The 25,312-nt window shown below is 42.6% G+C and overlaps 1 protein-coding gene across 1 annotated transcript in view; it reads right to left on the bottom strand.

Moving 5' to 3' along the window:
• Positions 1–25,312, bottom strand: part of ARHGAP20 (Rho GTPase activating protein 20) — a 51,663-nt gene that overhangs the window by 25,091 nt on the left and 1,260 nt on the right. Inside the window, exons 2-3 of the mRNA XM_009279372.1 lie at positions 6,403–6,573; positions 897–1,046 (exon numbers count right to left, since the gene is read on the bottom strand). Coding sequence (XP_009277647.1) covers positions 897–1,046; positions 6,403–6,573 — 321 coding nt within the window. The remainder of the gene's footprint in view (positions 1–896; positions 1,047–6,402; positions 6,574–25,312) is intronic.

The raw sequence follows: 25,312 nt of genomic DNA, 5'->3' as shown, positions 1-25,312 counted from the left end.
AAATTTCAGCTTTGTTTCAGGACTATTAAGTGAAAAACACATAAACAGCACAACCAGCTCAATAGAGAGCAGTTTGTGCACAGCATTGTTTTTGGATACGGACAATGTGACATACAAATTAAGCTGCATGCGTCAGCTTTTGCTCTCTGTTGGTAAAGAGGAAAATGCATTTTCCAAGACCCAGCCAAATTACTGTGGCTAAGCAGCTGGGATTTCAGGGGGACGGCGCCCTCCCTTATCCAAACTGATGACAGAGCCCTCCCGCTGAGACTAAAATTAGCCTAATCACTGAAATTACCTCTACAGCCTCTATGTGTCCTACAGTCAATGCTGCAAAGACAGACCAAAAGTCTTTCTCTCTCTTAAAATTCAGAGATTTTGCTTTAAGAGGAATTTTGACATTTTCTTGGCACAATTAAATTAAAAAGAGAAATAGGACAAAGTCAGTATTTCACTGTATGTTTCCTGCTACTTCCAATACAAGCTCTTCTGTTTAAAAGTGTCCTAGGAGGGTCTCGTTGATCCTTTCATTAGCTTGGCTGTTTACTATTTGTAGTTCATCTTATTAATTAGCCAAGGTGTTTGTCAAATTATACCCCAAAAAAAGAATTTCCACTGAGCAAGTTTGCAGCACAGACAGTGCTTTGCCAAATCACATATTTTCTCAAATTTTTAAGTGATAAGGTGAGTATCACTGCCGTATTTGCAGAGAGACAGAAGACGAGGCATGGAGGGTAAGTGACTTGCTCACAGCAGTAGAAGGAATTGGTTTAAGAATCAGTAAGTTCCTGCTTCCCACCTTCACTGGTGCTGAAATGAATCCATGATAGTCTCGTTACCTGTCAGCCTAAAAATATTTCGGTAACTAGGTAAATAAAACATATCTCAGTTCTTACCTGAAATTTGCCACACAGTTTGTGGTGGGCCAGCCCAAAACAAAGGACCTCTCTGGGTCTGTGCTGCCTTCACAGACTTCTTCTGTACAAAATGCTGTCCACATCTCACAGAGACGTGCTTGGCACTTTAGTTTGAAATGAGAGTGCGACCTGCTGGCAGAAATTCACAGGTATATCACACACGTGAAAACATAGCAAGGCAGGTTAAACAACTCAGAGTTTCTTCTTCCTTCAGGCACATGTGAAGCTTGCTTTGGAGCTGATGGAAGAAGCACTTCTGCTTTAGTTAAAGAAAACATTTCATTTGGGTTGCATATAAAATATATCAATTTCTCATCTAAGTGGGATCAACAGATATCTTAGATGTGGGATAAATAGGTTGCTTGTGGCATCCCTGGACATTCCCCTTCTTGGGGGAAAACTTCTCCCCATGTCTTGGAGCTCCCCTCCAAATCTCACCATGAGGCAAAGATTGCCACTTGTGTTGGACTCTCCTTTCAGTGACTTTAATGCCATTGAGGAGTTTACAGTATAGTTGGATTGCTTAGCCCCAGGGTCAACAACTATGGTGAGTTTAAGTAGTGACAACTACGCAATCCTGAAGGAAAAACAAGCAGACAACTGCCATTTGTGTTAACTACAGCACAGGTCACACACAGCCTCCACGAACTAACTGCATGGCAACTTTAAGCCCACACCACCTGGAGAACGAGCCAGGACTTCGTGCATTCTCAAAATACCTAGTCACCTACAAGGAAGATACATAATTTGCCCAATTTTTTTCAGTTTGGCCCTTCCTGTATTTTATCCTATTAGAGTACAGTAAAGGTCAAATTTACAGACTTTCACTTTTTTATTTCAACTCTTTTCTTCCACTTAATTTCTCATGATAAGTCTCTTTCCTTTGTAGGATCGGTGGGCACCAGTGCTGTGAGAAACAAGTAAAATCTCACAAAGTCAGTCCAGCTCTGTAGCAATGCAACAGCCACTCACTTCAAGGCAGGTTTGCACTAGAGGCCTTGCAGACTGAACTACCTGAGCCATGGTTCTCCTGGGCCAGCAGGGAAAGGCTGGAGGACAAGTGTCCCCTCCCTGAAAACGTTTTGCCCTTCTAATCCAAGGAGTGCAAGCAAAAGCATGTCAGCTCAACACTGTGTTGCAAGTGTGGATGGGGATGGTGCCAGGCTCCACGGTGATTAGTGCTCTGTAAATTAGTGCTCTGTAAATAAATATGCCAGGTAAGCAGTTTCTTAGAGCTTTGATACACATGGACTACCTTCTCTGAGATTAGTCTCATTTACAATGTATTTGATTTAGGACAGACTGAACTAAGACAGTCTGAAACATGAAAGTACTTGAACCTTGCGGCTTTAAAGAAGACATAGATGAACTTGCAGTACCCTGCCTGGTCTGAGGTTTCCAGCTGACATTATGCTAACAGGTGTAGTGGGGTAAAGCAACACTAATAACCCAGCAGCATTTACAGTGGTGGGCAAGAAAGGACCATCCGTGCATATCACAGCTGGCAAAAAGGTGCACTTCAAGTAGACCACCATAAAATACTGTAAAATGCCATCTCAAGTTCATGTATTTTTTAAATTATACCATGGTGTTTCCTGGTCAGCCGTACATTTCACCTCTCTTTATTATGTTTTGTTACCCCATCAAAGAGGAATTTAAAGTACAGGAGAACATTTCAACTCGCTTGTCAAAAAATCAGTTTGTGATGCAGCAAGTAAGATCTGTATATAACTGATCTGAAGATCTGAAATAACTGTAACTGACTGACCACAGAATGAACTGTGAAAATGTAGATTTACAAAAAAAATACAGCTGTGAATTCTAATGTAGATGTTAATAAATGGATGCCTGGTCTGACTCCACCGAATCAATCTGTTGACCCTCCCTGTCTCCTCAATTTCTTTTTCCCATTACCCAGTACAGTGAACTCTCTACATGCTGTTTCACTTTTTTAACATTTACAGTTCATAAAGGCAGACCCCTACAGTGCCAGTAGCGGCAGGGTGTTGGCAGAAGGACAAAGATGTTCTCCAGTCATGCTTGATGTATATTCTTACCCCATTTGCCATGCCTAGTCACAGCTCTCAGCTATTATCAGTATTCAAGTGGCCTGGTTTCCAGAGGCGCTGAAACAGTAGCCTCCATTAACATCTAAAGAGCGTGAAGTATAATTTTATCTCTGTCTGCCATGTCCTTTATGCAATCCATGGGTTCTCAGTGTTTGTGAAATGTGGGTCTTCTATTTAAGTGCCAAAGCATTACCTCTAGAAATGAATATATCATTGCTGACTAAGGAAGCAGCATGACTGAACATGTGAAAAATGGAAAGAGTAACAATCTAATGAAGATTTTATGTATTTTTTAAGGAAGTAAGTCCCCTTGCAAGTGTTAAACTGTAAATATCAGGCAGACCCAAAGTCCACTGAAATCAACAGAAAAATCATGAACATCAATGGTGTAGGTATTGACGCACCCCAAATTGTGCCACCTCTGCAGAGTAAACTCAGTTCCTTTCGCTTTCTGTAAGTGGCAATTGGATACCTTGCAGCCGTTAACAGATGGAAGATTAACTTCTCACTAGATTTGCTAATCTCCTTAATAAGACCCTCTGACAAAAGCATTAATGCATCTACTGTGAGACTGCTACTGTAATTCCATGTGTCTACTCAACCATCAATTTCTATGTCCAGCCATATTGGGAAAATAACCTTAAAATGTATGTGTATATATGCATGTATGTATTACAAAGGAGAAAGAGGAAGCCATTTCTCTGTGCTTCCCACACAAAAACTTATGTAAGAAACCTTGATCATTGAACTGACAGATCCTTGAAATATTTACTCTGCCAAATTAAAACACATGCTCTCTGTAAGAAATCTAATCAATATATAGAAAACAGTATAACATTTTACATACTTAACATTGGTTTAGTGAGAAAAACTCTTTCAATCAATTTATGAGTTACCCCTCACATGAAGGCAGTAAAAGGTAGGGCAGTAGAGAGAGAAGCACAGCGTGTAAGTATTATTTTTTATAAGCTGGGCTAATGCATGATCTGAAAAGATAACAGTCTACATTTAAAAAATTATTAGAAAGTAGCAGAAAACAAGCCTACAGGCACCTTGTCCAAAGTCATACACAGACCGGTTGTAGACAGGACTTACTCCCCACAGGTTTCCATGGGAGCAATGCCAATTCGCTGCCTTTAAGCAGGAGCTCAGTGCTGTACAGGAGTTTACTCAGCAAGCTCAGATGACACAAGATACTTGTTGCTCTCTTTAGGAAAAACTTTTACCCATTTGCTGATCATACAAAGTCTAATTATACATGAGCTCCCTTTGTACAGTGACCGGCTACCTGCAGCGGAGCTGACACCAGTACAGCACTGAGCTGTACCTAAGATATCTTGGGTGTAAATATGCCCCAAGCTGAAAAACTACTTAACACAAAAGAGTATTACAAATTTTTAGCACCTTCACAAGGAATAATTCTGAAGTTAAGTCAGATTCAACTGTATCATTAATTCTGTCCTGGTCACCTGCTGTCTTGATTCTGCATCAGCTATTAAAAAGTCAGTAACAATCAAGAGTCATGGCTGCATAGCAACACACACCACTCAGGTTTTCCCTCTAGGAATCAGCAATGGTATTTTAGTGCGAGATATCTTTAAAAATGCTGATTTTTGAGTAGTATTCATTAGTGACAGCTCTGATGCTTTAATTGCTGACAGTGCCGCTGTAGAGAGAACATCCCAATTAGTTCTTTAAAATACATGAAGTAATATCACTCAAAATACTATTTTTACCATTTCTAGCAAAGACTTGATCCCCCTCCCCCTTTTTCACATGCAGAAGCACAATTTGTTCTGTTCCACCTTCTTCAAACATTGCAGACTCTTCACCACACTAAATCAAATGCTGTACGAGTTGTTACTACTCCCTGGGGACCAGATTTTGGCATGGTTACACAGAGTAGTGCTTTACTATGCAAATAGTCCCACTGGGACCCAGCCAAACCTACAGTAATGTGCAGCTCAGCCTGGGGTTGTTACATTGCTTCTGCTCAGTAAGCTGACCAGGGAGGGAGGGATTCATCTCACCTGACTTCAGTATTCCACAATTTAGGAGCTCAGACCTAAGCTAGTGAGGCTATGCCCACCGAATAGCTTGTGGACGGAGTGAGAGACCCCCAAGAGCATGACTCCCCTCACCCACTGTCAGCACTCTTTCAGGGTCAGGCGAGTTTGCTGCAGGAAGGTGCTGGTTTTCCCTCAGTGACTACAAAAGTAGCCTAGAAGCCTAGGCAATTTGCAAATATTTAACATTGGAAAGCTTAAATTAGGTGACACAAACATACATAAATACAGTAACAATACTATTACTGTTACTGCTGGTAGAATAGCAAGATTTCCCCTAAATATCCTGATGTTCACCACCCACCCGTAGTGGAATATGTTTTGGGTAAAATATCCTCTGTGTTGTCACACTACATCAAGTAATGGAGTTCATCGGGGGGGGGGTTACATTCACTATGTGTGATTCAAATGGACACAGCTCAGATTTCTACAGAAAACACAGATTTATTCTGGCTTTTCCCAGCAGCCTCTGAAACAATTGCTTAAGCGAAAAGACACCTTGCAAAAGCCCAGGATTCACATCGAGATTACCCACCCTGTGAAACCATAAACACAGTGCCTAACAGAGAATGAAGCTGCATCACGATTTTTTTTTATTATTTCCCCATAACCCATAACAACAAGTGAAAGCACCCTCTAAAATTGCCTTAAACCACAAATGCTGCACGAAGCTGGCATGCTAGACACAGCTTGTGAATCTGATTTAATTGTGAATGGTACAGTGAATAATCAGAGCTCAGCAGCAAGCCTGATTACACATGAACACCACCCAGACTGCTCAGCATCGCTTCCTTTCTCCTTACCCTTCCCCTTCCCCACACCCCTCCTGGCACAGCACAACCTACAGACGGACACTGAGATGCCGCCTGCAATCTCTATTTTTATACAGCTGCTCATCATCAGTGTGTATCAAAGCAGCTTCCCGGTAAGCGTTAAGCCCTGTAGCCCTTCTGCAACACAGCCACCAGTGTTACACACAGCCCATAGGACTGATGACCTGTCTAAAACACAACAGTCAGTTGAAGGCAGTGCAATGGACACAGCCGAGCACTGATGAGTCTTTTCTATGACACTGCACTCCCAAAGCAGGGAAGATGATACAACGCAAGCAATATATTCAAGAACATCTGATACTTCTTTAAAATGTTGCATCCTGGAATTCCTCTATGGCTATGGTGTTTTCAAAGGTGCCTGAAGAGGTCAGGCACCTAACTTCCATTGACCAAATAAAAAGCTTCCTTACAATTTAGGGAAGATTTGCTACTAAAAAAGCATTATGGAAATCCACGTTATGTTCTGCTGAGAAAAAGGGCTGCTCTGTAGGAGCAGTGCCTGTGGTGCCATACTCACTTGGACTTGGCAACAACCAGGAGGTCTGTGAAGAGGAAAAGGTGTCGCTCCTGGGTTTGCAGACCCGTCTTCAGCTGCACGTGGCCATCCAGGATGAACGTTCGGTTGTGGCACATGAAAGACTGCACAAGGGGACATGCCTCTGGGCTGATGGGGGAGAAGCAGCCTTCCCTGCAAAAGGAAACAAAGGAAATAAAGGAAAGCGAATCAGCTGATTGCCTGTGAGTGAGAACCAGGCAGCAACTTCCCACACCTGCTGCCAAAAAGCAGTTTATTTGACCACATTTCAGTGAAAGGTGAGAGGGACAATGAAGATAATCCAGCAGTCTGATTCCGAGACAAAATCTGTTAGGGACTGTCCTCACTGAATCTTTTACAGCCTAAGCACATGGATAGCATTTAGCAAAATTTGAATACAGCCCTCTCCATTTTGTCTATTTGTATTTGTCGCCCTTTGTTTTGAAGTATTAGAGAAAATACCGCACTTCCTGTAGCGTCTCCATAAAGAGAGTGGAGACATATGCATGACAAAGGGATAACTGCACACCCAACTTGGTCAGGAGGAGACTCATACTTGGGGTCAAGAGCAATTTACGGAAATTATTCAGAACCAAGGACAAACATAAGGTGCAACTGAGCCTTGCTAGAGACAGACCATGTACTAGATGCAACATGAGAAGAGGCAGCTCAGCCTCTCTCCCAGCACACGACCCACATTGAAGTAAGCTCCTGTTGCAGGGTTTAGCTATGTGACTGGAGCACGGCTATGCTGGTCTGTGGCTGTGGTGTGTAGAGGCTGCTGGATAATCCAAACCCAGGTCTATGGTGGGCAGATCATGCTCCCTCCAGGAAGACACTGATCTTTTCTAAGGAGGTATCGAGTAGGTTGCAGTCCAAGGTTACTGATGGTGGAGATGTGATTCCCTCAACCCCTCCTGATCTAACTGTTCTGCATGACATAAAGTAGTTGAATAGTTACTGAAGCAGAAATGAGAGTTTCTCTAGCACGATGGTCAGCTCACTCACCCAGACAGGATATCCCTAGTTTCTGAGCCTTGCCCTAACAAATGTCTATTTATACGTTGCCAAACTGAATGAATGTGAGGGTCTGAGGGGAGGACACTCCTCCTCTAGGGCTCTCTAGAAGCTGGTTGCAGGTCAGGTCAGGCTCTCCCTTGGAAAGCCAGAGACATGGCTTCAAATTCTCCCAGGCAGGTGAAAGAACTGAACCTGCATTGCCTACACCCTGGGGTACCTTAAATAATGAATTTCTGGATTAAAACCAGGACCCATCAGCATCTTTACTCATGATTTTTAAATGCAACTTTTCAATTATTTGCTTTCCCTAGAGGTGCCTCCAAATGAACCCTTTCCCTTTGGTTGAATGAATCAGTTCAATTTTTATTCAAATGCATTTTTTTTTTCTTGTTAAAAAAAAGAAAAATTAAGCTAAAACTTGGCAGGATCAGCTTTGGCAAGGAAAGGCTGAAGTGAGCAGCTTTGTGATTATAGTTTATTGCTGGTCCTGCTGGAATGGATGACAAACACCTAACGACTTTGCTGGGAGAAGAAATGGACCTTACCCAGTGAAGTCACAAAACAAATAGGAGAGATACGAAAGAAAACAAGAGTGAGCAGAGAAAACCTTCAAAAAAGGTCATAAACATTCTTGTACCTCTCTTAGAGCCTGGATGATTCCCGACCCTCCTCTCCTTGATGCCTATGTCTGGATTACTCAGGAAATTATTTAGGAAATCCTGACAGCTGGGAGAGAAAGGATAAGCTCTGAGATTGGCCTACATTAGCAGGACACACTTTCACTGATCTGTAAGGAGCTGGTGAGGATCTCTACCTGCTGGAGAGAGCCTGTTTGGCCTTGGTTTCCCCTTTCTGGCTGGGAGCCTGAGTTTTTGAAAGAATTCCCCAACTTAATTTGTCTTAAACTGTCTCTTAATCTTGTCTTTCATTACCTGCCTCTTCAGGGAAGAAAGAAAGAAGAGGAATGACTTTCAGAATGAATAATACAAACCTGAAGCTATTTGATCATTCCTCAGCAGAGGGGGTGTCCAGGACTGTGGAGGTTAAAGCAGAGGGAGGAGTTTTGGTCCAATACAACAGTGACACATGCTGTGTGGCCAGCAACAGGAGTCAGGGGAACAGCAAGCATCTCTCCTACCCTGCCACTTCCGTGGGACTGGGAATTCACCAGTTCATCAGTGCCTGATAGGTTACCGGGACTAAATTTCATAAACCTCCTAGCAGCACTTGGCACAGAAACTTAAGCAGAAATCAGTAATGATGACCAGTCCACCTGTGTGAAAGCCATGCATGGCCTTTACCTCAAAGGTTAAGTCAGGGAAATACTCACCCAGTAGCAAAAAATACTGAACCCAGTAACAACAATAGTTAGAAAAAACCCTTTCATGTTACACTGCTGTAACCAAATCAGCAGAAACATTCATAAAATCATATTGAAGTGCCTGCCCCTACTGACTTTCCTGTAGGTTCAGGCTCATATGGCTCCATATAGACAACTCTATTTGATATTCCCATTTGTACATTTTCTACATCCTGATTTGTAAGCCTGGGAACCTCTCAAGTTAAACTAAGCAAAATCTTTGTCATGCAGGTAAGCAAAGGAAGGTGCAGTAGGTTTACTAATGCCAGCAGGGGTCAAGCAAACTGAACTTGGTTTTAGAACAGGAAAATGCAATAACATAAATCAGTTATTTTAACGAAATCTGCCTTTTGACCCAATGCCTTTCAAGCTTCAATGTCATCTGAACTCTAACAAGCACTCTCGCGTACTTTAATAGAGTTTACCTGATAGGCCTTATCAAAAAAAAGTGAAAATCTTTTCTTCCTTTGAAACAAAGTGGAAAAAATCAAAGCCATTAATTCAACCAGAACCTTCTAAAGCCCCAGGACGAAGGAACATGGAGGAAATTCACCAGTAGTGACAAAAAATGTCTTTTGGAAAGCACGCTTTTGATCCTCTCAATTAATGTTCCATTGTTACAAGACATGAATGAAACCCAAGTTTTGTTACACTGAAGAAAATGCAGATCAGCTGTACCCTCAGGTGTAGGGATTTATATGAGAGAGGTATTTTTGGAGTTCAGTTTTCAATGGCTCACTGATTTTTCTGGCCATTAAGTGGGTCTAATTTTGAAAAAGTGCTAAGCACTCGAATACTGACTCTTTGAAAATTCCTTTTAATAGAATTATGCAAAAATCAGTACTTAAGTCAATGTGATTTCTGATATAAGTTAAAAAGTAAAAGTAAGTGATATATAGGGCCTTCTCTGTGTTCCCCTAAAAGTCATTCTATGATTAACACATGTAAAAATCCCACAAAGTAACATCTTTCCAATTTGGCAGAAAAAAAAAGCCATCATCCGAGTTTGTTAAGAAGGAACTGTGAAGTGATTTCCAAAAGATGGGGATATCCCGCAGAGTCAGCCATCAGCCATGTTCCACTTGGTGTAGAAGAAAGGCTGATACTGATGTTTGGATGGCATTGCCACTGTAACTCTCTAGTCTCAAGTGGACATTTCTTCCTAAATGTACTATTTTGGGGGTCTGAAATTTCCGTGTGTGATTTTAAGCAAGGAGTAAATTCTGCAATTTGAGGATATCTACAGAGATATTCTTGAGTTATTCAGGAAAAGACTAAAATCACTGTACTGGCTGAAATTATTAGAAAGATAATTGAAGATTTTTCTCCTGGCATTTCCAGAGCCTAAATTTTTACACCTATTATTTTTTCAAATAAATCAAAATAGGCATTTTGGGCCTATTTAAAAGACACAATGATTTAAAAGAACTCTTCAATTTTTTAGGTGTAATATATGAAGTTGAAATCCAAAGTAGTCAGCCAAACACTGAAAAATACATCCCCGTTGCATTCAATGTGAAAGCAAACACATGACTGCTCACTTCGTCAATCCTGTATTTACCAGAAACCACAAAAGCACAAAAAATACTTCTTCTTCCCCCTGCAGAGCTTCCTTGGGGTTTCTCAGTAAAACCGATACCTGAATGGCATGACCCCCAAAATGTTTATTCTCGGTGTAATGAATGTCAGCTTTATTCTCTATTTGTAGTGAAAACGATGAAAGAAATTATACTTTCCAAAGGAGAGTTTAACAGCCCATGTTAAGTGGTTACTAAATCCATAATCCAAATGTCATTTATGCCAATGGGAAGTTTTCCCTTGATTTCAGTCGATGATGACTTCAGCCTATCTATGATTTAGATTAAGCTATAAGATGCCTTAGGGGACCAATCTGTTCCAAAGTACTTAAGCTGGAATGAGCTATTGCAGGTATCTCAGCTATGTGACATCCCTCTCACAGACTGCTCATGCTCCATCCTAAATCTCACTCTGTTATTTTGGTTATCGTTCTCTGCCAGAACTTCTCTCCACTGATGATATCTCTGCAGCTGCAGAAGTTGATTTCCTCTAATGATGTACCACCAATGTTCTCTGCGCGACTGATACCTATTGAAATAAAATATCACTTTGCTCTTTAACCTCTGAAGTTCTTCACAAGAGGTAGGTGAGAAATGCATCTTTTCATTAGCAGAGGAGTAAAATGGCAGCTATTCAAAAGGCTGAAATCTGAGTCAGCCCAGCCACGTGAGAGGCTGCACATGGTCTGTCCAATACTTACACATACATTATACCTTTCCAAATTCCTCTCACGGCGAACAACTTAGCCTATACTCATTTCACATATAGGTACCATAAGGAAAAATACTGCGTGCTTGTGCCAGTGCTGAAGCCCAGCTAAGGACCAGAAGCTCTTGGCAGTTTTGCGCCTACACACATAGAGCTTGCAGCTTACGTCATAAACCTAACCTTGTTTTGGCTACAGGCTAGAGAGGCCACCAAGCAGAGCACCTGCCAACCCTCCTCATGGTGTTCAGAGACGACAGACTTATTTTGTATATCTCAAAGGCCAGTTTTGGATGGCTTTAAGGAACCAGCAATTTATCTTTTAGGAAAAATAAAACCAAGTAATTTTCAACTTCAGTGTCTCTCAGTAAAGCATTTACTTTATCATCACTGAGTCACAGCATCGGGCTAGAGCAACCCACTGAGAGAAGCAGGAGCTATTCACACCCTTTCAAGGCTAGTGAAAACAGCAGCTATCTGCACAGTAAGAAACGTCTACAGCCCAGCCCACATTACAGATTTTTGCCAAAATGGATATATCAGTCAGGGATAACATGTGATTTGTGACCAGCAGAGATGCCCCCAAAAAGCAAGCCTGATCTAGAAGTCAAGTTCCTTCATTTTCTTAATAGAGCTTATACTGGAAATCAGGTAACAGTATTTGCACTTTTTTCCTGTGCCTCCTACTCAGACCCTTAAGCTCCTAAAACTTCCTGTGAGAAAGAACTTCAATAGCAGCTTAATAGAGGCTTGCCTCCTATTTTTGTTAATGAGGCAGGCCCCGGTAACTGGAGCTTGGAAGCCAAGACGGTTTACTGCTGGAAAACCTTTAGCACATAAGATATATTACCCATATTGTGTGGCTAGAGGGTATTTTGCATTCAAGATAATTAACTTAATAAGGTATTGAGAACAATTCTTTAACCAACCAAAAGAAAAGTGCTCCAATTTGGTGTGCAGGCCCTGTCTCCCCTGAGATAAGGTGGGAAAAAAACCCCAAACCTGTAACACAGGTGAGTGCTGATCTGCATCACAGGGTTGCTTATAGTGCACTCAAGTGCAATATTAACATTTCAGGACTTCAACACATGACTTGTACAGTATCCTGGCCAACCTGACAATATCATGATAATGGATCATCACGTTCTGTGTGAGAAAAGAGTGAAAAATGAAGTGAAAGAAGAACTTTTTTTGTACACTGAAACCAAATGCCTGTGCTTGGAACTGAACACAAGACAATGGAGATGGTCCTGCTTATGCTCCTGATGAGTTTAGCCTCTATCATACTGACACCTCATTAAAGTGCATGGTTTGAAAAGAGCTGCTCGGCCCAGGCTGCCCCGTCCCCACTACCTGTTTGGCACAGCCACACAAAGACCTGCTGGCTTTAGGGCCGAGCACTCGCAGCTCCTCTCGCCATGAACGAAGCTCCATGCAGACAAGGCTCACCCACACGGAGCAATCTGCAGCTCAGAGCCCTATTAGACAGGCAGATCATATAAAAATAATCCTCTGCATTTTTAAAGGCGGTAGCCACTCACTACTGTCACTGCCTTCCAGCCATGACCAGTGCCCTTGGGGAGTCACCCACATGCTCAGGATCTTTGGTGCTTCTTCCCACTTTGACTCCTTGTGATTCGGAATATGCTTTTCATCTAAATTTATGCAGCACTTTATTCTAATAAATAATAATTATACCTGGAGGGAGAAAGTAAAGACAAAAAGTATCGGCCTGGAGGGTAGGAGTGTTTTCCAGGAAGGTGGTAGGTAAGATATGGGCCAACACAAAGTTAGTATGCTGTTGTAATCTTACACTGACTATTTATAAAAAGGACTTGGAGAGACAAGCATAAAAATCTCTTAATCACATCGGCTGCCAACCCATTTCTGAAAATCTGCTGTCAACTTGATCCCTGCTAAGGGAGCTTCTTTCTGAGGATGCTGGGCATGTTTGCTTGCTGTTATCTATGGTAAATCTTATACAGTTGAAGCAGCACTTTGTGAAAACAGCGCAGCATTCCAGAAATAGCAAGTCTATTTTCTGCAGCACTCCTTTAAAGTTTCCTAGGCCATCACCATTGCGTACAGTAGCTTTTGTACAATGAAACAAGTGAGATGTGCTCAGTTTTTCAAAGAGCATTAGTTATTTTCTAAGTATTAAAATGCCTGCTCCTACTTGATAAGTGTGCTTTACTGGTTGCAACTTCTTTTTTACGAATAATGTATTTGAACAAACCCGAGGCAGTCACCTCTTGCCCCTGCGTTTTCCCTCATGGACTGTGCCTGTGGATCTCACAGAAAGCCCTCTGCCACAGGCACGCGTCAGCCCCAGTTCACAGCCTCTAGCACAGGGCTAGCCTCACTCTACCCGTGCAAGCGGCTGGACCTCAGCAAGCTGCAGCAGAAAACACTGCACCCAAGACAAAGCAGTGAGTCCCAGTAGGGTCACAGAGCCTTTGGCTCAAAATGCACTGCAGCCCCCTCTCCAGCACAGGCAGGACACAAGCACAAGCCTGGACAACAGAAGGAAGATGAATACTAATAGAGACTGGGAGCAAGTTTTGCTCAGATAAATTTACATTTTAGGGCAGAAATCAGGGCTACCACTTATATTTAGGAAATCAGGTACCACTCCTCTGCTTCTAAAACTCAGTGTACACATTTTAATTGAAAATATATTGAGAAAATATTCCAAATTATTCCAAGATTCTAAAAGTTGTTTTGTAAGTATCTGAAATCACCTTTGTACAATGTCAAAATCTTATTAAAAGTAATAAAAATTATTATGGTGAATAACGTGGTTTACACTAAATGTTCAAGGTGTTGAGGCACGTAACTCTATTATTTTTCTGTAGTCTTCCAAAAATCAGTAAACGATTAAGACTTGCAGTAAAATATCACATAGCTGTAGGGTAAAATGCATCATTAAAAAAATCCTCACACATTTCAGGATGGAAGCTTGGCAGCTTAACTGAAAACAAGCTGCACTTAAGTAATTTCTACATAGCCAAAAGGACAATATTCTCTGCAGCGCAAATATGTACTACAGTGTGGTGGCTGGAGACAGGAAACACACTTGTGGTTTGGTTTACTTCCAAGGTTTTTTGTTTTATTTTAACAAACAGCTGCAAGGTGTTTACTCTGAAAATTTAGCACAAGGGCAAAATTCTCTGTTGGTATAAATTAGCACCACACATTTCGGTCATATTTTGCCTATTTCCACCAGAAAAGAATTTAGTGCAAGTTATTTAAATCCTATTGAAAAGCTCTTGCAGTGTGGGTGTCCTCCAGTCCTGCTATACAGCTCTGCTAGCAATCAACAAGTCCAAGGGGTTTTGGTCCAAGTCTCTCTGAGCAGGGGAGAAGTTTGGGGGAGGACATATTCACATGTAGAAGTCAATAAAAGCTTTTTTGGCCTTTGGAAGAATCGATCTTCTGTTCCCCACTGCAGTTCCTACTCATTTTTACTGAGTGACAGCACCACCACCTTGAGTTACTCTCCCATTCCAGTTGCACCAGGGAAATGGCATTCCAGGCATTGTCTACCCAGACAAAGATTTCATTGTTCAGATGAGAAAAAGTGACCTTTGGGGGGAAAAAAAAAAGAAAAAAAAACGGAAAAAAAAAGGATGAACAGAGGGCAAAGAAAAGGCCAGAACTTAACACCCCAGCACTGCAGTTCTGCACCATGGTTGTCTGGGCTTTTTGGAGCTTGTCGTGGCCTATAAGAAGTCTGGAGGCACAGGGCACCTTTGGCATTTCCACCGTGGCTCCTTCCTACCCATTCCAAGGAGGCATACAGGGGAGCACTGGGTTCTCAGTTTCACCCATGTCCCCCTAGGAGGATCCAGTATTATTTTAGTAGCCTGAAGGGATAAGGTTTCTGTCCTACCTTAATGTTTTTGGGAAGCAGCAACTGGGACATTTAATCCCACTTAATCACAATTGGGACATTTAAAAGCCTAGCTCAAGTCCGTTGATTTTGAGTTACCTCATGGACGAAACTAACCTTTCCTTCAAAAGTGAGTTTCAAATATCTTCTTGCAAACTGTATTATAAGAGTTCAGCGCAGGTCATGTAATAGCCAGGAATTCTGGGCTACCAAAAATAGCCAGGACATGCTGCAGACCTCTGCAGAAACAGGTCATTTCAAGCTGAGGTGCACATGAGGTGAGAACATTGGTGTGGGCGTCTTTAGAAATCCCTTTTGGACCATCATGTGTGGCTGTTAGTGAGCGTGCATGTATCTGCCTACCCTATTGTCTGCAGCTACATGATATACAGGCTGTAGATGGGCAAGAATAAGGCACTCGTGTGACCATGTCCTTTTAACAGGGAAACAGCATTTTCTAGGTGACTGCCTAGGTTTATTGCCTGTCGGTCACCTCACTCAATTATCAGGTAATACCAGGGGGGCTGCTCATGGTCTCTCAAAGTCTCATTGCTCAACAGTCATTCCCCTTTAGCCTCTGATTTTCCCATTCTTCAAGAAGTAATTCAGCTAGGCTCTTCCTTCCCCTCCTTGGCTCATGCCACCTGGGTAAAGCCTTCAGTTAGGCAGCAATGAGTTTTAAGAAAAACAAATGCATTCAAAACAGTGCAAGACTTCAAATATGCGGCCAGGTGGAGCAAACCTGGAATCCACCAGCTGCTGTTCCCTGATGGCCCTTTTTCAGGAGAAAACTTGCTGGTTATAAACAAAGTAATCACATACAAAGTGACCTATAAATAGCTGCAAGTACTGCCTTTAAAAGATAAGCCCCTTCACCACACTTTATCCTCCCGCAAGCTGCAGCTCTCATTGAAGCCGCTGCTGCCTGGCCTTGCCTGTATCCCCGCAACTGTGGGACACTGGGGGGGGGGTGAACTCCACAGAGCTCCACTGCAGATGTGAAGGGAGGATCTGCCCAGCCCTTGTACTGGCTTAAATTTTTAAGGACCACTTCCCTACGAGGGACGACTGATATGGGTGCTGCATGGAAGACGGGATTGTCACTTCACTGCACCTGTCCCAGCTGTAACAGGAACAAATCTGGGTTTGGTTTGCCTCAAGGGCTTTAAACCATATTTTGATACTAGTACTACAGCACAGGAATTATCCTATTACAGTGACGAGATTACTTGATATGCCTGCCGCTGACAGCTATTGCAAGTGTAATGACCCAGATTCCTTTTGAACAGCCAGCAGACAAATTAGTTGCAGCCACATGCACCGGTTTGCTCTCCTGTAACTAACTGCCTACATATTCAATGAGTTTTTTGCATGGCTACTCAGGCAGGTTAGCCACAGGTTTCTGTTCCACCAGTGATCTAAGCTGGAGGAAAAAAGCTGTTAGAGGATTCCCCACATCCCTGCATCTGATGGTAATTACTTTACATAAGGGAGAAGCGGGCACAGGCCAGTTACCTGCAGAGAACGGCAGCCTGGGGAAGGGGGAAACGCAAGAGCCTTTCCCATGATGACTTTTTTTTCCATGTTTATTTGAGCCTTTGACAGAGCTTGCCTGTGTCTGATTAGTGACCTCCTTGTAGAAATGCACGTCACACTTGACACACCACCCACCAGGAAACCTGTCCTGCTCTTGGACAGCAAAACTGAGGGGAATGAGTGTGAGGTTGCTTAGTTGGAGGGACTCAGCAACTGAATGTGTTTCCAGAGGAGCTCTGATAAAATGAGATGCCTTGAAAAATATTGGATACGGTTTTACTACCAGAACAAAACACAGAGGGAAGAGAGGGAAGGAAGGTGGATGAAAACACCTCAGCTCTGCTTATTCATTCAGGTGAAGGTCTTTACCATTCTTTTCTGCATTTTCTGAATAATCCTGCCATGAAGACCTAGGATGCACCTAGATGTACTGAGATACCTACTCCCACTGAATGCAGTCTGTGTTCCGTGCACAGGCTCCCTACAGAGCACACGAGGATCCAAACCAGCACACTCATCTCAGTACTTACAACCACTTTCAGGTAGGGAACAGGACAGGCTGAACACAGATGTGTCAGTGGGTGATATACAAAAATAATACAAAAATGATCCTGGGAACAGATGCAGGCCTTTCTCCTCCCAGGTAAGTGCTTTTACCATTCATCTACAGAGCCAAGCTTGCTCCTGTGAACATAAGATTTTTGGTCCCAGGAGCACTGCATGTCCTTCTGCACAGTGGACCAGCTTCAACTGCAGGAGGAAGAAGGGAAGTCTCCACTCACTCCAACTACCCTCCGCTTTAGTAGTTACATCACTCTTCTGGGAAGCAGAAGATGAATTGTCTAAGGAGGCAGAGAGGAGGCTGAACCTGGGTGATCTGTTGAAAGTACACCATTTCACAAAGAGTAGTGGTGGTCTGTGGGGACCTGCCTAAGGAGCAGGCTAGAAATGCCTAGGGTAGCTTACACCAAGCTTGCTAGATGGCACAAACCTTGGTTGCAACATAGACCATGGTCTCTCTCTGCCAAAATATCCGATGAGCCAGATTCCTTCCCACTTCAGCCCTGATATTGCATGTTCGGAAACCACTGCCCTAAAAAATTATTAAAAAACACTCCAGAAAAGTGGACTCAGCCAGAGGTTTGAAAGACAGCAAATTTGCAACCACTTTTGTGAGGGCCTTGCTCTTGCCCAGGCAGGTTAAATAGGGTCTGTGGACTAGTGGATGGAGCTTCTCAGGAGCCTCACACGAAACAGTGTTTAGTTCTTTGACACAGACCTGTTCATGCTGCCAACAGTCATGCCGTACTGGAATGTGCAAAAGCACAGCTCCAGGTGTTTGGGGAGCTCTTTGGTCAGTAGGAGAGTGCCTAAAGAACAGCGGCACTTGGGAGGTCAGGCAGCCACTGAGATGATGTTTTTTAAGTCACGATCTTAGATTCAGGTACCTAAATTATTCCCATGTCTTGCTCTTGAGGCTCATTATCCTTTATTGGATCTAGCCCCTGGTACTCAAACACATAAGACATGGGCACAGAAGAAATCTAACGACAGACCGTTACTCCCGTGGTGTGATTAAAAACTCCTCACCAGCAGTTTTGTGCACCATGAGGAAAGAACTGGAACAGGAGAAGCGATGCCGTTATCAGCCAGGAGGAGAGTTCAATGCGTATTTAATGCTGGCCCTTGTCAGAGGTGAGAGCACCAGAGGCTGCACATCAGCCTGCACATCATTAGAGGCTTTCTGCTTGTTTACACAAGATAAACGATCACAAAGCAGTCTGAGCAAGTCGGTCTGTGATTTCCTCAGGTATGCCGCTGCCCAAACTGCTTGGCCAGACTGTCATTTGGCAGAGATTTTATTGTCTAAAATCAGGGATACACAATGGCTGGACAACAGCTGCATTTTGTCAGACCTCAAGGCCTAATCAAAAAAGCCCCCAAAATGGGCCGCAGCCAAAAACACATGTGGACAGTGAGACATCTGGACAAGCAGAGCCCTGCGCTCATCCCGATGAGCAGTGCCCCTCACTGTCCTGTCTTAAAACTGTCACAACTCTATCCAAAGGTGAATCGGCTTAAAGCACTAGTGTTAAACTATCAGTCATTTATTGTAAAATTAATCCCTCGTTTAAACTCCAATCCCTCCAAAACCCTGCTTCCAAGTCTTCCTTCTTTTTACCTCTAGTCCTTTTCTTTTAATAAAAAAGGCAGAATATCTCTGAGTTAAAAGGCCATTTGAGGCCTCAGAAAGTTCACTTTGTTCCTTGTTAACAGTTAATAAAATTTTATCCCCAGCTATTACTACATAAAAATAACTTTTGCGTTCAAACACATGGTTTAAGGAAACAATACTCCAGTGTCATAATTAGCTTAAATCAAGCATGAATTAGAAATACTATAAAAAACATGACTTGTACAAGATCATCACAAGTTATTTTAATTATGTGCAATTCCATTAAAAAGGAAGAGCAATTTGATCCAAAATAGTGGTTTTTTTAAAAATTACTATTTTTCTACAAATTCATGTGTCCTTGCCTTATATAGGGAAACATGACATACTGAGGGGAGAAATCTGGGGAAGTTCTCATACAGAGATTTCTGCCCATTCAGATTAAGCATAAAATGTTAAAACATCAAAACTTTTCATGAAATGGAAAATCTTAGAAAAAATCCTGATCAGAAATTTTGAGGCTGAATTATATCTAAAAATTAAACCCAGAAGCAAAGAACTTTTCATTTGCTTTGTTGACTGAGTCTTTAGGAACAGGATTTTCCCTCCATCTTGATGACTAGAAACTTGATTTCTAATGAAACTGTGATTTTTAGAACCACATGACTCCTGGAGCTGTAGCTTTATGGAAAAAGCTATGAAATATCACAAGTCAAGATAAAATGAGTGGCACTTGTACTTAATCGCCCACATTGGGAAACTCTGTTTTGTGGGATTTTGCCCTTTTTCTTCCTTTCTTTCATAAAATGGCTCTTCTGTATTCTTGAGTGTATTGGAGTCTCTCAGACAAAGGGCTGTAAGATGAGGAGTGCATGACACAGGGCTGCCGCTGGGGTGCTGCCACTTTGATTTTCACCCGGGGGAACCACTCTGACAATAGTGACAGCCCTTGTGCTTCCCAAAAAACCACCAGCCCTGTGGCTTCAGAAAGACTGCCTTGCAAGGTCTTCCTTGAGGCATACCACTTCCTAAGGGTGAATGAAGGTGTTTAAGAGCCCTCATCTCTTGTGACCACGCCATTTGGGTGGCCGAGGACACAGGGGGAGGCTTTAGAGATGTTGTTTCAGCTGTGCACGCGCATGCCTAGTGTTAGCTACTCGGTGCCCCGCCCCTGGAGTCAGCCTCTGACAAGCCATGGGGCAGTGAGTGAGGGCCACACCAGGGAGCAAGCCCCAGGCAGGGCCTTGGCTTGCCTGACAGCCACTTCTGCCTCAAACACTGTGAATCTTCCCCTCTGCCCATGGTGCCAGTTTCAAAGTAAGTGACTTGTTACCCCATTATCCCCTACCCTCTCCTCCATTTTGCAGCCTTCAAGGGACACCCTCCCCCCCAAACTGTGACACCTGCATTTGAAATGGAAGGAGTCTGGGACAGTATCTGGCCATGCTACCTCCCATCCTGGTTTTGAGCCCCTCTCTCCCATCACTGCTGGTGGTGTGTAACAGCTTTGGAGGCAAAACCCCACATTGACCATACGTATGACACGTACAGGCACACATGGAAATGTGCACACATGCAATATGTCAGCCTTTGTCTCGCAAAGCCCCTCAGGTTTATCTGCCAAGCGCCATTTGTCTTACCATCCCAGGGCTGTGCCCTGCAGCAGGGTGGCCCTAAGGCCATGCCCCGCGTGCTGCCAGCAATGGCACTATCGATCGGCCAGGCCACAGTGGCCACAGCCAAAGGTTCTGCTCCTCCACCTGACAGGTTTTGCTGTGGTGACTGATGGGGAGAGGCGCCTTGGCGACAGGGTGGCCTCAGCTGGGTGGGTGCCGTCCCCACTCAGCACCCCAACAAGTGCTGTCATGGTGCCCAGGGGGCTGCGTCAGAGCAACACCCGCCTCTGCCACGATGGCCAAGGGGACAGCGGCTGCTCGGGGCGTACCTGTCTGCAAAGGCCTTGTCCTGCGACAACCAGTAAATAAAATGGCTGTGGGGAGCAACGGGGCGGCAGGTGCTCCTGCTCGATGCCCCCGTACCGTACCGAGGTGCTGAGCCTCACCAACCAAATGCACCTCGCAGAGATTATTTTGGTAGGCGAAATTAATCGCTACCATGGAAACGAGTGAAGAACGAGCAAAATGATTACAACCAAAATACCTACTTAACAAGTTAATTATTTGCAATGAACTTTTATTCCTTTCCTCCCCGCAATTGGATTTGCCTCAAACACCAAATACTCATCTTCCCTGTGAAAAAAAGACAGTTAAGGCCTTCTGGCAATTTACATTTATTAAAAGTCTCTATTTTTTTCTTCATCTAGTCACATAGCTTAGATCATCCACATATCTTCTGACTAAAACCCTGAAAACACAATGTCCAAGACTTTGGGAACACTCTGTATTTGACTAGCGCCAAGTGGAATGTATTACTAGATTACACATATGATCTTCGTTATCTGGGATATTTAGCATTTGGCACGGGACCCCCGGAAGATAACATGCCAGAATCACTTACTGTGCATTGGGAGAAGGAAGAGCAGCCTCTCCGTGAATGGCACAATACTGTTTCCACGTACAGAAGGGGAAAAAACACCTTGGAAACTTGTGAAATCCTCAGTTTTTACCTTTAACTTCTTCGACCATAAAATCCAAATAATAAAACCAGGTGGGCTGACTTTTTAGGTACTTCCTTCTCAGGTTCTTTAAATATTTGTTCATAAAACCTTTTCAAAATTATGCTTAATTTTTTTAAAAACAACTCCTGCTTCTAGCTTATACCAGAATAACATCATAAACATGCTTCACGCTGTAATAAAGAGTAGTTTCATTACCAGTATTTTAACACTTTTAGTGTGTAGAGACACATATCTATATGTGTCTATATGGTCATGCAGACTCAGAAATTGTGACATTATATTAATAATTTTCAGCATGTAAAAATATCACTTTCAAAGATCTGGTGAGGCATGCATTGGGAAACGGGAAGCTACCAGCAACTGCAACACGGAATTTGGCTGCCCCTGTGAAGTATCCGAGATGTGAGGATTGCAAGACCTGATGCTTAAATCCAGGCCTCAGACATTTCTGTTTCAAGCCCATGATTTGTATTGCACTGAAGTATATCATTAAGTTGTGCAGTTTTCATTCAAGGACACCAAGAAAAAGTAAGAGGAAAATTACAACTGCGGAACAGGTCCAGGGCCAAATATAACTAACCCGAATCCTTTGCTGGTTTCATACACATTAATGGAGTTAATAATCAAACTTATTTTTCCTGCATCTGAGTATCAGCCAAGAAAAATATCAAAAGCTTACTTTTCCAATGTATTTCTAGAATAACTTTGCTCAAAGTGCTTCCAAAGAGGACATCTGATGATGTGAAACAGTCCTTACATGCCTATTCATCACTATTTTATGAGGAAAGAGGAACTGTATAGAAAAAAGGAAGAGAAGCAAAACCAGGAGGCAATGAATAGTCTGCATATTTTCATCTCTTGGAAGTAAGGGCTCAAATTCCACTATAATATCTGTACTATTTACTATGTTCCTCTGCTGCCTGCAGTTACAGTCGAGTGAGGCAGGGATTACAGCGTGGTTGCACATCTGCATACCACCGTGCCATATCGCCATCCCAGAATTCTTCTGTAGGCCACATATCTTGTAACTCCTTTTATATGACTGACATGGCAAGGCAAGATTTGTAAGGAAGGCTTAACTTTCATTAAACCAAATGATATGGCTGGAGAAAAAGAAGACAAGCTTTTAAGCACACAAGACTTTCAGATTTGCTTCTCTTTCAGGACTGAAGAAGAGGACAAGGGCACAAACAAGTGTCTGCTTTTTCCAGCTAGATCATCTTGCCTCACTTACATCCTTGTGCCATCACAGCTACAACACCACTACCATTAAAAAACCTTAATCCTCTGAATGCTAAATAGCCGTCTCCAGATGTCACAATGGTTTCTTTGAATAAATACCATTAATAAACTTTAAAATGCCCCAAAGTAAGTCTGGCCAAAGAGGGTGCCACCACATTTTATGAAAGTGCCCTGTATATAAATCAAGGACACCTGACATATAAAGTGGTATAAAAATACAAACTGACTTGTGCTTCTAAGTATTTCCTGCCCTTTTAAACTTTGCACTTGTTCATTAATTTCAATAAATATTGAGGTGAGCCAGCTGCTGAGGTGAGAGGATTCATATAAATCCCTCACAGATGTTTGCTAACTTCAGATAGGAGCTTTATTATCTACAAGTCATTAATCAACCATTAACAAGTAAGTGTTATGGAGTCCCAGTATTAAGGTTCACTGCCAGAGGAGAATAATGGATTTTGAAGGCTGGCTATGCCTACAAGAAGGGAAGCTAAGAGCTGAGACAGGTCTGAGATAAAACATTTGGAGGAGATTAGAAAACACGAGAAGTCATTTTGTTGCTCTTCAGTTCGCCTTAAGAGAAAGCACTTCACAAAAGTTAAGCATTTACACAACAAACCAAGTGGAAAGTTCAAACTCATCCATCAATTTGATGATGAAGAGGAATGTGTTTTGCACAGCCAAACAAGGAAGTCAGGCACAGGTGAGAATTACTGCTCCTGTGAACAGTAATAAACACCATCCAAAGTGTTACCCTCTAACTGATAGACTTTGAAGCTACCAAATCACCTGCTCTAGTTCTAGGGTCCTCAGACTTCACCCAATGCCTCTCACTAGGGCCACAGACTTCAGTTCAAAACAACAGGAGCAGCTAAATTGTTGCATGCCACAGGCAGAGGACAGACATGACTGAGGCAGCATCCATCAGTTGCGAAAGCGGCAGGGTCCGTTGGCTAAGCTGCAGAACAAGGCAACATTTTCCCCTCTTCAGTCCTCTCCACCACAAAGTTCCTGCCAACTGGCCTTACAAAAAAATCCTTCCACACACCAGATCTGGAAATAATTCTGATCTGGGCTATACAAGCAAGACATATTTACACTTAAGAAAGTGTAAAATTCTTAGATGAAAATGTACATGCTGAGTATTATCCCACTCAGTGTCTCTCCATCTATGTCCAATTTCTGATACTTATGGAGCAGGCAATAAAACAAACAAAAAAATAAAAGTGGAATCGAAGAAAAATGTTCATGTCTGAACCCCAGCAGGCAAATGAGAGAAGACTGAAATATAAGCATCGACTATAGTTCATTCTCTTAATATCAAGGAGCAAGTCTTAAGACAGCTCGAAGGAAAGACATTATGGAGACATAAGTGTATAAACTGCAGGAAACCCTAAAGTCCAAGAGCTGAGAGATCCCATCTCTTGTCCCCTGTACTCTCCAGTTATTGCTACTCCCCATAGTAATAGTCCCTCTCTAATTTCACAACCTCAGTTACAAATGTGTCATCTATGCCCAAAAGGTGGTATCGCAATTATGAACATAGCTACAAATACAATGAAGAAATAATAGTAAATGAAGAATAAATATGGTAGCACAGACAATCTAAACAATTTCAGTATTCTCATGAAGGGGTTATAAAATACCCATTCATCTTATTTTAAAGACCTGGAAACAAAGTCAGAGAGAGGCTGCAGAAGAAATTTTACAGAGAGAACCAGAACACATGTTGCTGGCTCTCAGTCCTAGGCTCAGGCCACTAGACTACACAAAAAGGTGCAAACGCCTTTAGGAATTCATTTCTAAGTTTCCTCTTTTCTGCCATAGCCAGCAAAAAGACCTGCAAGTAGTTTCAACTCATTTTCCTTTCCTATTTTGCAACTCTGATGTTTTCATAGAACACTTTCACAGGTTTCTGAAATACTGTGGAATTCTCCATGATGACAAATATGAAACCAGGTATTAGTTAGATCAAACACAAAAAACTTTCCAAAGCTCACATACTGATTACTTAACACACCACAGAGTAGGAAAAAATATTCCTTACAAAGCCATACTTTAATTTCCCTCAATAATGTTTCTTCGTAAAGAGCTCTACACAGCTGGAAGCATTAACAGCCTACCAGATGGTTCCCTTCTCGATAAACACTTATGTTTTTGTAAGTTTAAAGTCTAATGAACTGTAGTGCAGGAAGACAAAAGTTATGTATGCAGAGTGGTTCAAATGGCAGGTCAGGGCTGGGGCTGGACAGTGGACTAGCTCCATAGAAACTCCAATTTCTATGGTAGCTTTACGTTGGGGTAGGGAGGGAGGAGGAACGGCTGATCCTGGCAGAAGATGAAGACAAAAAATGCTGAATGCTTCACACCCACACACACCCACATACACAGCCCCTCAAGCTGCTAATGCTGGACGGGAGAAGGCTGTGACCACCAGATCCTGGCCCATGGCATTGTCCTAAACCAGCAGGTGCTTCCAGAGCCCCGGAGAGCCTGTGCCATGCAGCAGTCCATGATAGAACTTAGCTCAAATTAAATTGTACAATGCCACATAACCACACCTGAGTTATGCCTAGTACTGCATAAGCGTACAAGGCAGAAAGTAGGAAACATTCATCTTCTTCTGCCCATGCCATCTCCCCAGCAGACAATCATAGCCAGCCACAAATTAATTAGAGCTGAGCAGCCCAAAAGTTGCATGCCTGTATCAGAAATAGTGTGGCCAGCAGGAGTAGGGAAGTGATCGTG

Source organism: Aptenodytes forsteri, unplaced genomic scaffold (assembly GCF_000699145.1).
Source record: "Aptenodytes forsteri isolate BGI_AS27 unplaced genomic scaffold, ASM69914v1 Scaffold307, whole genome shotgun sequence".
NCBI classification, from domain to species: Eukaryota; Metazoa; Chordata; class Aves; order Sphenisciformes; family Spheniscidae; genus Aptenodytes; species Aptenodytes forsteri.
The sequence above is the reverse complement of the archived record's forward strand: the minus strand, read 5'-3'. Positions and strand labels throughout refer to the sequence as shown.